At 38.7% G+C, this 14,457-nt stretch overlaps 1 protein-coding gene across 2 annotated transcripts in view; it reads right to left on the bottom strand.

Moving 5' to 3' along the window:
* Nucleotides 1-645: 645 nt before the first annotated feature.
* Nucleotides 646-14,457, bottom strand: part of rassf3 (Ras association domain family member 3) — a 47,911-nt gene continuing 34,099 nt past the window's right edge. For both annotated transcript variants that reach the window (XM_027151928.2, XM_027151929.2), the window contains 4 exons: nt 8,347-8,454; nt 6,644-6,896; nt 3,985-4,100; nt 646-3,880 (listed from right to left, as the gene is read on the bottom strand). In XM_027151928.2, the coding sequence (XP_027007729.1) occupies nt 3,731-3,880; nt 3,985-4,100; nt 6,644-6,896; nt 8,347-8,454 (627 nt within the window). In that variant the 3' untranslated portion in view covers nt 646-3,730. The remainder of the gene's footprint in view (nt 3,881-3,984; nt 4,101-6,643; nt 6,897-8,346; nt 8,455-14,457) is intronic.

Below are 14,457 nucleotides of genomic sequence, written 5' to 3'. Positions count from 1 at the left end.
TAACATACTGTGGGAAATACACAGGTGACAGTGCTGTCGATGTGAGATGATCCTATTACTGCATCCTCTTGCCTTATCTGATCTCATTCTACACTGTTAAAAAAAAAAAAACTGCTTCTGACTAGGAATAACTCTAAGGGCATTTTCCTTTTAATTGTAGCTCAGTGCTATGATCGGAAACAGGAGACTTAAACTGTTGCGTTTCCTCCTTGGCTCTGTTTGCTTTCACACGGCAAAATTGTACCAAACGTGTTTATGCAAATCATAATGTGAGTAAACTTTGCTCTCATTGTTTATGTTCCTGGGTTCTGCTCACAGCAGACACCCATCATCGGCTTTTGGAACGTTTGAGCAATTTGTTGAATGTTATTTAAACTCGGTCATTGAAAAACATTGCCTCATTGTTTCATTACAGTTTATTGTGGTTAGAATATTTATCATCTTTGTTACTGGGAAATTCAATGAAAATTTTATATAATGTAAAATTATTACACAATTGTTTTAAGATTATGTCTTAAGCTTTAGCTGTTAATGTGACCGTATAACTGTCATATTTATCAAACAATTTCAGTATTATTCTATTATATATCTTAATATTGTTCCTTATTAGAAGTAACTACTAAAAACACAAGCCATACATCAAACTCCACATCACAAATACATCTTTATTATAGCATTATGCATTTGGCACAGTCCACTTCAAAGCACTGAGCTTTCTCTCATCCATTTTCATTAGACTTGCAAATCTTTATATATCTTTGGATAGACTGGTTGTGTTCATTTAAAGGTGTGATCAGGTTTAGCTTCTAAGCTGAATAAAATCTTGAAATGACCAGAAGGAAATGTAAGGTTTTAGGATTTAGTTTCAACCAACATTTCATTAAATTAACTGAAAAGCAGAATATCTGACAACATTTCACAAGGCAGACTTACAAAAAAAATGGTACTGAGATTTTTGTATCATAAATCTTGGCTTAGCAAACAAAAAGTTTCAAAGTCAAGAGCTTTCTCTATAATCAACAGTCAAGTGCTGTAACACCGGCCGTGATGTTCACAGCCAGACCCGATATGCATGGATTAATATAATGCATGCATTTATACAGAAAACTCCTTTAGTAGTACTACACATACTCATAGCTTTTAGTGGAGATTTTAAAAAACAGGTTAATAAAATGTGATGAGTTGGACAGCTGAAACATTCACAGTATGGCTCTACAAAATTACAGAACTACTGAAGCTGGATTGCTCTTTAAAAATCAAGTTTAAAACGAAATCTCCACTGGACATACTTTCATGGAATAAAATATAGAGTTATTGTTGTATATTGAATGAAGATTTAAATAAAAAAAAAAAGCAACAAAAATAAAAGCTCATCCCTGAATCACAATGTAAAGTGCCCAAAATGTTTTAATATCTACTACTAACATTACAGGAGCCCTGGTTAACCGTCAGGCTTAATCAAATCACAGTAGAGTAACAGCATTACTGCGCTGCTAATCAACAATCTCACTAATCAAAACCTCCTGCAATGATGAAACATCTGATTCTAAAATATATTTAACCCAGTGTTTAGGAGTGAGTGTTGCCATGGGGACAAAAACTCACAGGCTATATATAGAGTAATAATCACTCTCTGTGAGTGCAGCAGGCACTACATTTAAAGTCTAAGTTTAAATTAAATATGCAGATTTACACTGTGTCTTTGGTTATAAAAACAAAACAAAAAAATTCATTTCAAACAAGAAAGAAAAAACAACAACATATGATCATAAGGACTGTGAAGTAAAGGTGCTATTACAGCAGAGGACCACGAGATGTCCCCAGATCACCACTAATTCAATGCATGAACAAACAAAATATAATGCAGTACCCTTCAGAAATCCATCATGAAGTACTAGCACATACGAATAAAATATGCATAGGTATATATATATTAAAAAAAAAAAAACACTGATACACAAGTATCATTTAAAACTTTAACATGGTGTACATGTTCACCGAGAAAAGCAGCGCAGCCTGCTGAGAGATACAGATTGTCTGCTCTTTAAGACACATTTCTGCATAGAATGAACTACAGTACGATTAACAGTGTCCAAAAGAGAGATATGTATAATATGCAAGCTCTCTTCAGATTGTCTATTCTGTTATCTATCTTATCAAAATATCTATTCAGTGGTAACATTTGTGATTAGAATTCTCTCTCAAAAACAGCTTTACAGTATGACAGAGAGATCTGGAACAGCTGCAGCTGAAACACGATACAGACGCTGAGCCCAACGCATAGCCTATAGCCTGGCTGAGCGAGAGCATCTTCCAGCATGCATCTTTAACCTTCATGCAGTTCAATGCCTTTTAAGAGCTGGACCAATAGACTGATACATCCCTCCCCCTAAGACCACTGCCAAACAGCCCACACCTTGTTATTTCTTCTGTTGCTTATCTCTGTTAAAGGATCAGATAAGGAGAGGATATTATACATAACGACCAGCAGCTTTAAACTGACATCTGGCACTAACAAAGACAAGACAAGCCCTAAGGTTAGTGCGAGCACAAGATCTGCATTCAGTAAGCTTGTTCCCAGACCAGAGCATGACAATTCCTCTAAATGCATTTCAACTTCCTCTAACTCCATATGTCAACTTCCTGCAATTGCTTCTCTTGTGTGGCAACATGCCCCACTTCTCTGTCTTTTCCTCAGGCTCTAAATGAACAAACTTAAATAAACCTAAAATATTGATCAGAGGTTCATTCATTTATTCGCATGCCTTTTATTCCCACGTTTCCTACTTCCTGTCTTCCTTCTTCATCTTACATTTCTGGCATTTAGCAGAAACCCTTATCCAAAGTGACTTACAATTTATTTCAATTTATACAACTGAGCAATCGAGGGTTAAGAGCCTTGCTCAGGGGCCCAGCAGTGACAGCTTGGTGGACCTGGGATTCAAACTCATGACCTTCTGGTCAGTACTTTAACACCTTAACCACTAGGTTACCTGCATCTTGCCATAAAGTTTATGATCACATTTCTACATACCGTGCATTTTGTCTGGATTCCCAACATTAAAATCTTTCTTTACTTGCAAATGTCTTGTCAGTTTATTCTCCTGTCATGAGAAGTCATGGTAATACTAACTTTTGCCTCTGATTATCACAGTGCTGGTGTGGAACTAACCAAAAGTAATATAGAGCCATTTTATTCAGGCTTTCAGCTAAATCTGTCTCAGGTCTATTTCCATCTGACCAAGATCAACTTTACTAATTCTTTGGTAAATTAAACATGCAGGTCAGCAGTACGTAGTATTACTGCCAATCTCTCCATTCATTAATATTGGATTGTTGCTATGACTCGTATAAAATAAAATAAGACTCTTACAATATAGATAAAAAAAGAACAAAGCTTCCCCACATAAATTAAAAACAAAAATATGTACAAACCATCAACAGTAACTATCAATTAAATAAAATAATCAAACAGAACAGATTCTCAAGCTTGCATTATTCACAAGTTCAAAAGGTAACGACAAGAAGAAAAAAAAAAGGGTGTGAGAGATGGTAGTTTGGCACTCTGGGAAAGTGTGGCACATAATCGAGCAATCACACATCATCTCTGGAGGTCAGAGTTCTTGTTTGAGAGAGATGTGTGTCACCTTATAGTTTATTTTGTGAATCCCCCGAGGCATCAGTCCTCTGTCTGTGTGTGTTTGTTTGTGTGTGTGTGTGTAAAGCACTGTTAATTATGGCTGCTAGTCGCTCTGAGTGCCTCTTCCAGCTTCTCTCTGTACATGTTGTAGCGTGCGGTTATCACCCGGACCTGGTCCTGTTCCTCCTTTTCCAGGATACGCAGGAAGTTGCACAGCTCTGGAATGGAGAAAGCGTCCCACTGCAGAAAGAGAGACGGATGTGCAGATCAATAGACATGTTCAAACGAGCAGCTTCTTACCCTACTGTCCTGCTCCAGGGCAGGAAACCGGAATGACTGCTCACCATGACTTCTCCTGTCTGCTGCTCTCTGAGGACGAAGCTGAGTGTGTCTAGGTTTGGCCCAGCCAGCAGACGCAGGAGCAGAGGGTGCTCAGTCTCTGACAGCTTACAAACACACACTGTGGGGAACAAAATACACAACCAACCAACCATTATCTATCGTCAAATAATAATATTTGAATATTATAATATTTGAATGAATGTGTTGCTCAACAATAAAATAATAATAATCATCAGAACTTTTTGAAGAAGTTTGTAGCCTTTTCCATCAAGGAGGCAAATCTTTTTTTTTCATACATACACCATTAAGATTGCTAGGTTTCTCACACACACCTTTAAGACCAAACATTTGGGAAAAAATGACTTATTGAAGATTATCCCTAATATCCAAAAACACAATTATTACTGTCACTTATGTTTAACTGAGGAAGCCAACATTTGTAATGCTCAGAAAGACAAGTCATTCACTCCCAAACACTAACGTACATGTAACACTGGTTAGCAAATAAAAGTTCAAACTTATGCTTGTGAGTGGCTCTGTACAAACATACAAGTGACAAGAAGTGCAATGACATTGTTCCGTCTGAAATTCCAAGGAACGAGCTGCTGAATAGTGGTGTTGTAAATCTCTGGACTTGTATTACACAACACTGGCTCTAAACAGTGTTATTTAACAGTTAATCTGGATAAGATAAGAAAATGAGGTGGGTCAGTGCTTAGGACGGCTGTGGAATAGATCATGAAAAGTTCCACTGAGAGTTGGCCAGACACCAGTTTAAAAAAAAAAACAAAAAAAACAACCAATCAGAAAGTGACCCAAATCAGTACCAGACCAACTCCAGTGCGGATATCTAAAGGCCGCTTACGTTACTTTCTAAGCTGCGAACAGCCACTCCCTTTTCCTCTAAAGTGAAAAACATGAACATGGAAAGCATGACAAGCTGTGTTCCTTTCGGGTTTATTTTTCAATAGGTTAGTGCTATTAATCTGTGCTTATCAACCGGGATTTAATTTATAAAGAATTGGTATGACGTAATGAGATTCAGGTGAACTACAGGAGCCTTTCACTGGTTTCATTGATTTAATGGATCTAAATTACCTTAATATCAGGAAATAACTGGCAAAGCATTTCATTAAGACAGACGTCCTCAAACCTCCACCATAGTGCATTTATGCACACAGTCCAAAATAATTGGCTCATTATTTAAATGTGAACAACAGGTTTAATACATTTATTGTATCCATAGAGCTTTTTTATTACTAAACTTCTCAAAACATTGATTTTGAGGCTCCAGTCAAACAAACACTTACCTACGATAACTTCTAATCATTTAATAACTAACATTAGGTTATCTATTTCTCTAATTATATACATCTAATAATCTTGTCTCTAAAAATCTTGTTACACAATTTCCGCCACTGTAAAAAAAAAGGTCTTTTTGCAAATTGAAAACTTCTTAATTAAGGTAGATTTCAGCAGCATGCTGACTCCACACAGTGCTGCTATTGTGTCAGATTTTTCATTTTGTACTCAGCATTTTGTCACTGTGATGTGGGCAGAAATAAGTGGCGCTCTGTTCTGTGCAATAACCTCTGAAACAGAACTTTCTGACCAAGTTCAAATTTATCACTCTTCACAAAGCTGTTTAGTTTGTCTAGACAGGGCATTACTGCATGACCGTGTGTGTGTGCGTGTTCCCTACATACTACAGCCCACATCTTTATCACTTTGATTGCAGCTAGAGGGGATTTCAGAGAGGAGAAAGAAACAGAGAGGAGCTCCAAGACATTCCTGTCTCCACAGGCAAGGCAGGTCTAAGACAACCAGACAGCAGCATCAGCACATTTTCCCTCTTCTGGCAAACCCTCATATGATCTCCCTCTTTGCTCATTCTGTTTAATAGTTGACCTTAATGTCTCCCACTGTACTGAGGCAATAAGAGTAAGTGTTCATCCTGTGCACATGTGGACTCAAACCTAGTCATATATCGTGCTATGCGGGAGTGGACCACCACTACAGGACTGCATGCTGTCTGAGCAGAACTCACAGGTACTTTATCACATGAGCCATGTGTGCAGTGTGTTTGACGTCAGAGGAGGCATTTAGCAGCAGGACACCTAAGCCTTGATTACAGACAAGACAGCTGGAACGGTTTCTGATGGAAGAGGAGTTTGAACACAGATTTCCAATGAAATCGTTCTGCCTGAAAGTCAGGGGGATTTTGCAAAACTAGGCAGCGTGTTTCTAGAAAAGAGAACTGGAGATCTGTGTATGTGGGGAAAGAGGCCAGCAACACGTGTACCAGCAGTCAGTAATCTAGTGTGGACAACTGGTGTGTGTGTGTGTGTGTGTGTGTGTGTGTGTGTGTGTGTGTGTGTGTGTGTGTGTACGTGTGTGTACGTGCTATTCTAATATTCTTGGCACAAGAAGCAGAAAACATATACTTGGGGTAACAACACTATCCAAAGGCACTAGGAGTCCATAAATACACACACACTTCAAACACATGCTTTTTTACTGAACTGGTCATGCTGTGGAATGCTTGTCATCCTGGCACCACACATGCAAAAACACACATACACACACATACACGCACAGACTACATCATGATGATCACAGTACATACACAAAAGCATGTACATATACACACACAAGGCTCACCATGGTCCTCGCGGCGGAAACGTTTGTACAGGGCAAACTTGGCTGGGTTGTCAGCTACCGTGAACTTGCGCAGCAGAGCCTCGATCACCTGCTGTACCGTGTTGGAGCTGCTGATGTGCAGCGTGTTTACAGAGCCGCGTGGTAAATAAAACGCCTCTGCTGCCTTCGTCCCTGGTACTCCACCTGTCACAGTGATGGGCCGCCGCAGCTCCAGCTGCACCTTTATAAAGCCGGTGTACAAGCCATCAGGATTCTGACACCAGAGAGAGAGAGAGAGAGAGAGAGAGAGAGAGAGAGAGAGAGAGAGAGAGAGAGAGAGAGAGAGAGAGAGAGAGAGAAAGGTCAAATGTAGCATAATAAATGAAGACATAGCATAATAAATAATCACAAGGAAACATACACTGTAAGAAACTCATTAGACAGTAGGGGTGGGCGGAATGACCAAAAATCTGTTTCAGGGAATAAGTTATTTTATTTCACGTTATATATATCACGGAATAATAATTTTTCAGGTAAATCAACAAAAGGAATGTGCTTAATATATTAATACCACTTTAACACTTTAAAAATAAAGAATAGGCTTTCTCGTCTTATTTTATTAATTTTTTTTTATTTAGCATATTTAGAAACGGAATATACCGTCATAACTCCCAGCCCTATTAGACAATAACTTTCATTGCAAGAATAGATACGGCAAATATTAGCGCCAAAAGGAAGACATAAAGGGGGCAATTATAGGTCAGGAGGCAGGAGCAGTGCTGCATTCACTTGTGTACTGTAAAATAAATATAAGCCTGGAACGCAGGAGCTGTAATCAACTAGCCAAAACATAGGGGCTTGACATCATCAACTTCACAACACATTCACACTCACACTCACACACACACACACACACACACACACACACACACACACAAACACACACTCACAAGTAGCACTCGTACAGGCAAGTGACGTCTTATATAGGATAAGTGAAAATGTATGACCGCCTCAAGCTAAAAGAAACAAAAAAGAGGATCCAGGAAGATACATAAAACAATCTGAGAAATCCACTTTTGAAACATTCTGTTAAATAACACATTGTTCTCCTGTGCAGTTCCTTAGTGACTGAGCTCCAAAACTAAGGAGTGCTATTTTACCCGCTCGGGCGAGGCAGCTGATGTGGCCGACCAGGGAGCAGTTCAGGTCGCCCACTGTTTTTCCCGTGAAAACAAGAGTCTCAAGCAAAGGTAAATGGTGTAATTTGTCTCAGCAGAAACTACACATAAAGCAGAATATATATGCACAGCTTAATCTAAGGCAGGATATGCCACAATGAACAACAATTTTAACAACACAACAGTCATCTGTATGCGAATCATCAGGCAGGTAACCCAAACAAACGCAGATCCTCTTACATCACATTGGCCTTATCATTATTACACAAAGAGTCAAGGTTGAATAAAGAAACACAAGGATCAACAGCATGAGTAACGTGTCTGTTAGAGGTGAGACAGAGACACTTTTGAGGTGTTGTGTCATGGGAGGACAAATCAGCAAAAAATAAATAAATAAATGAATGAATTTAAAAAACCCTACACCTTACACACTTTCTCAAAAAAATGTTTTCAATTGTCGTGTATGCTTAATGCTTATACACTTAAAGGTAATGTGACACAAGATGACCAGAGAAAAGACAGCAATAAGAGGCAGGAACAACTCACCAGTGTCATTTTAAAGTGGTCTCGTGTGGCTGCGTTATACAATTCAATATTGTGCTTAATCTCCTCATGACTGAGATGAGTCCGGAGGTCTTTCTCCTTCTCAACATCCTAGACAACAGAGAGAAAAAGAGAGTCATCAACGAGAAAAAGCAAGCATAATACATTAGAGATAATATATGACTTCAAAACACCACACAACCACGCAGACACAACCACATCACACCTGCCCTCCACGTGCTGTACACGATGTTAGTGGCAGTGAGTGAGAAGACAACAATTCTCAGAATGAGTCGCCAGATACAGTGTTACTTAAACATTTCCAGTAAAATATTAGTATTGCGGTTTCCTCTTTATACTGATATTTAATGCCTCCAACAAAAATATACTAAGCCCTAGTTACTTGGTTCTAGAGTCTATGAACTTATAAAAATCAGCTTGACCCAGTGAAGAGTCATTACAAAAATATTTATGCACCCTTGTATTTGTATTGTGTAACTTCTACAGGAAATGACTTACAAAATAACTGAGTTCTGATACACTGCACTAAATGTTGCTCATAATTAAATGAGTTAGAATAATATAATAATATTTACACCTATGGTGGTGCCTAAGCCAACGTTACATGCGTACTTAAAATTCTATAAATTTCTTAAAAGCCAATTACAGTCCAAATAATTGTTGACACTAACTTGCATGGCTTGGAACCTACTCTATGAAACAGGGACTATGCACTGCTTCTCAAGTCCTACTACTCAAACTAAACACGAGGCTGGAATATAGAGTAAAATAGCACGACTGGATTGTCGCTCTATGGGCTGTTATTGTTAGTAGCCTCAAGAGCACTCTGGTCTTACATGGTAATAAGACAGAAGATAGGAGCAGGTCTGCTTTCACGAGCTGGCCTGCTCAAAACAAAGCTTAAAGCCTGCAACACAGCTTAACACAGAAGGCTCGAAGCCCCTTATAAGGGAAGGATTTTCTCTCAGGCATTAATGCCAACACATCACCACACAAGGACCTTCATTCTGTAGAGTACAGTTTAAATACTGTAGCTGTTGCAGAGCTAGATTCTGTTTCAAATACTACACACTTCCCTCTGCTGTAAGGGTAAAAATTCCCTCCAAGTCCCAGAGGTAATAATACGTTTTTGTTGTTGTTTTTTTATTTTATTTTATTGTAGCTGTATTACTGATATTGAACGTGAGTAAAAAGTTGTGATCCAAGTACATGTGCTGTCCTCAGACATGAATACATAAAAAAAGGATTAAAAAAAATAAATAAATTATAGTTTGGAAATGTATGCATAGTTAGCACTAGTGCGCTCTCACTGTTTGGGGATGTGAAGCTTGGAACGGATTCAGCTGGAACTCACTTGTTAACTGAGTGATTCATAGCAGGATTAGCCTAATGACAGGTGCTATTCTGGAGCGCCCCTATGGTGTTATGTGACCAAGGGTATTATGGGCCTTAGGGACATTGTGCCAGAGGGGGAAATCCGTCTCTATCACCCGTAACTTTAGTGTTAAGTTTCAACATTGCATGTAATCGAATTTAAATCAAAGCTGTCTACATGTGACGTGATCGTAAGCATAGTATTAGTCATCGTCTTAGTAAAACCAATGTTGGTGTTCAGGACTGGAAATATATACCAGTACATCAACTAAAGAGCTCTTCTCACACATGTAATCCAGCTTTAAATCTTTTATCTCACCCACACTACCTTAGTTTCCATGCAAGCAATGGCAAACAAGAGGGAAAAGACACATTTATAACCCACAGGCTTTCATAATGAAGGGATTCCAAAACCACCCAAGCTCAGCAGGGTAATTAACTACACCACACACTTTCTGTTGAGGTTAAAATGATCAGTAAAATGCCCCTTAAAGCCTTGTCCAGTTAAACAAAAAAGATGGTAAGAGCTACATAAACCATGTGCTATATCATGTAATGTGAACAATCCCACTACTGACACAGACAACATCATTGTCTTGATGTAGTGGGCTTTATGATGTGGGTTACGTTAGCTCTCGTATGGTGGCACGTTGTTTGGGCTGGACTGGAAAACTGTGTGTAAACTGTCTGGTGTCACATTAATTCAGTCTAGCGGAGTTCAGACCTCCAAGTTAGTTCCAACATTTCTATAAAACTTTTTAATATAATAAACAGTACTGTGGTCACACCCAGCCAAAAGGGCGCTTCTCTGATTCTCTGGCTCTTCGTGAAGCATTCACCTGTCTTTATTTGTCTTTTATACTGCTCAAACAAACAGAGTTGACACATACGGAGTACAAGAAGTATGATCAAAGTGTGGATGAAAAGCAAAGGGATAAATTGGGCTAGATTGCATGGCCAAAAAGAAATAAAAAAAGAAAAACACTCTGTCAGTGAGGTATTGGAACAAAAAAAAAAAAAAACAGTTTCTCCCACACTGTGAATTGCAGAATCCTCCCTCACTTAAACACTGAGATCAGCATAAGGAAGTAGGACAGGAAGATTACAGAAACAGACGCAACTTCTGTCAATTAAAACGTACCTATTTACCTCCAAAAAACACTCATTATGTTAAAGAGAAAAGCATAAACTGCAAGCTGCTTTCAGCTATCAGCGAAAAGATGCAATGTGGTATCCATGTACCAATCAGGGAAGACGGGATATGTGCCGAGCCAATATAAAGTATGTTGACAGATGCCAACTGAGCTGTCTTGGTGAACAGATGAAGCTTAGAGTCAGTTTTGTACGTCCTTCCCATTGTAGTTAGCCTTCAGTGGAACATAATCTGTGGTCAGACAGGTTTGTTAGGACACTCCACTTCTGATCTGACATCATCTTTCCTACTTGCAAATATGTGTATCGGCAAAACTAAAAGTTACAGGCGAAAACAGGTTGAGTATAACTTTCTATGTAGCTTTGGATTAGGTATGACAATTTGGGGAAGAACTACTTTTATTAATATTTTAAAAGAGGACTGGAGAATCTCATGTAGGACTGGAGAATCTCATGGAGGACTGGAGAATCTCATGGGCCTGCCAAGGAAACCAGGAGAGAACAAGGCACTCTCACAAAATAAAAGTGGTCTTCTTCACACTCCTTCCTCTCCCGTTAGCACAGGAAGGCTATGGTCACCACACCTTTCCGTCCAAACACATTCTTTACATAATAATCCTTCTACATAAATCAACCAAGCCCTAAATACTTAAAAAGTGTATGTAAAGCAGACTGTTTCTTTGGATCCAGGCTGTGTTAAGCTGAACATGGCAGCTGACTGTGCCAGAATCGAAGAGCCTCTCTTTATAATCTCTAATCATTCTTACTTAGCTGAGCAGTCAGTGTAGATGCTCAGCTTTAAGTGTGCTATATAGGTTTGGCTTTTCATGGCCTGATCAGACAACATTAAATGATTTCAAAGACTAACATGGAAGATTTCCCCAGGGTTTGGAACTGAGATTTTCTGTGTATAAAGTGTTAGAGAAAAGGTTCTGAAATCAGAAAAGGCAAAACGGACCATATTTGAACACTATAGGCAAGATCACCAAGCTATTAGTTAATTTGGGACTACAGAATAAAAAGCTCTGATTATTATTTTCTCAAGACTGTTGGGTAGGTAAATGCAAATTCCCCAGAATTCTAAATCTTCTAAATTCATTTGTAAATCCCCTAACATAGATTTGTTTTTCAGTCTGATGGTTACATTATGACCTACAGGGAACTTTAAAAGACACAAAAATACAGATGTCTGATCATATGCCTGGCTTTTGTTGTTGTGTATTATAAGTGCAGATCTTCAGACATTCACTATACTCTACTACATGTTCTCCAACCCTTCTTTATGCTCAAAAACTTCAAAATTTTGCTAAGTGAAACAACAGGCTATGTACTGTAGACCACATAAAAAAGTTATAAAGGCCAGGACTCCCTGTACACTCCTGGGTGTGTGAGATAAGCAAGTTATTGAAAGAGAACAATTCTGAGCTCCTGAAGTATGTACATAACAGACCAACAACAATACACTTCCTCTTTATATCTCTAAAGACGTATATTGGAAACCAGGACCTGGTTTCTGTTCAGGGTACTTTATCAGGAGAAATTATGTTTGTGATTTAGTGTATGAAGACTTATGAGGTAATCTTATATTATCTTACACAACACTGGCAACACAGAACACACAAAATGGACACTGGCAAACACAGCACATAAAATGGCCTTCAGGTCCTGACAGTAATTGACTTCAAAAAGATAAATGAAATGAAACAATAGCTGAAACTGGTGAAAAGAGAGTGTACTTTCCTTTTGACTCATTACATTTTCATTTACGGCATTTAGCAGACATCTTTATCCAGAGTGACTTACAACTGAGCAACTGAGGGTTAAGGGCCTTTGCTCAGGGGTCCAGCAGTGGCAACTTGGGGGATTAATCAGCTTATCATTAATAAGATGCTCTGTCATTTCTCCATTTGGAGATTAGACTGGAGAAGGAACTTTTGTCGAATGATCTTCCTTTGTCTGAGCAATCCAGTCCATCCTTTGGTTCTCACAGATTTAAAGCACCATGATAAAATAAACAAATGACATAGAAGCCTATTTGGGACACACCCAACAGGGTTAAAGTCCCTAAATAACCACATAATCAACAGAAGCTCACAACATTTTTTAACATATATGTGTACATCAAGGGGAAGCCTGATCATTTTTACAGGACAGTTAAAGAAAAGAACTTTTGGAATAAAACAAGCTTGTATGTCGGTTCAGTGAATAAAGGGTTAACACTAAACTAAAAGGTTCTTCATTAAATGCTAGGCTGGGGTTAGAGCTGAACGCTGACTCCAGTCAAGCACAAGTGCAGCATGGGATTAACAACAGGGTCATTCATGGATCATTAACAGGATGTCCTCTCTGCACACCATTAACCATGGAAATGATTAACCAAGTTGTGAAGCCTGCTACTCATAATGGACTGGTAAAAGTCGGCACCATTCGTTTCCCCTCAAAACATTATTAAATAAAAAACAGCACTAAATAAACAGTCACTGTTAGTCAAAATGATAAGACGTTTCCTACAGTTGAGCCATATTAGGTTGTACACGGCATCTGGAGGAGATATAGCTGGTGAGATATGATGAATAAGAGAGGCCTTTGTTTGGCTGGATATATAAGCTACCTGGATACAAACATCTACTGCAGTGCAAAGCTATGAGGTCATTCTCTGAGGCTGAATGAGCAAGCCTGCTATCACACACACACACACACACACACACACACACACACACACACACACACACACACACACACACACACACACACACACACACACACACCAGGTGTTGCAACAGAATCCACACACTCCTAACGGGCAGATATCCTATTTCAAGGCCATGTACACCAAACTGTCTACACTTTTCTTGCATGGCCGTTTGGGAATACAGAAGTGAGAGTAAATGGAAACTTCAAAAACGAACGTGTACTCAATACCTAAAGGCAGCTACATTTATATTCTCGGGTGTTCGTTATCTTCAGTGGTACCAGGAGCAATGGCAACTGTGCATCAGATTACAGGGGCCGTACAAAGCTTTGTGTATGTAATTCAGGGATCCAAATTTTTTTGGATTTTGAGCTTTCAAAAAAAGGAAATGATAAGATTAACAAAACAGTATTCAAAGCTTGTTGGTGCCACATATTCAACCGGCACAATGACGCACCATCAAAGAGACTTTAAGCCATCAGGTCATGAGGGAGGAGTTGTTTTGAACAGTTTTATTTCTATGGCAGTACTGAGTCATGAGTTAAGACAGGTCAGGAGGTCACATGATACTGGTTGTGTTAAGTGATATACTGAACTGATATTCCTTCAGTTCTCAAACCAAGTTCCAGCACATAGCCTTGATTTCATTTTATCCTCACATGTATAAAACAATTATGTAATGTGTATAGAGACAATATGAAGAAAACTAACATGGGAGGAAAATTGTTTGTGCTGCTGGTGAGTGTATGTAGCTTGTACAGTTAGCTTGCTATGCCAACAAAGCTAGTGCAAAACCTAATAAGTAACATTAATTAACTATTTTTCTTTTGTGCTAACTACTTTTGAAAGCATTTATATTTACCTGTATTTTTTGT

This window comes from Tachysurus fulvidraco, chromosome 19 (genome assembly GCF_022655615.1).
Source record: "Tachysurus fulvidraco isolate hzauxx_2018 chromosome 19, HZAU_PFXX_2.0, whole genome shotgun sequence".
Taxonomy (NCBI): domain Eukaryota; kingdom Metazoa; phylum Chordata; class Actinopteri; order Siluriformes; family Bagridae; genus Tachysurus; species Tachysurus fulvidraco.
The sequence above is the reverse complement of the archived record's forward strand: the minus strand, read 5'-3'. Positions and strand labels throughout refer to the sequence as shown.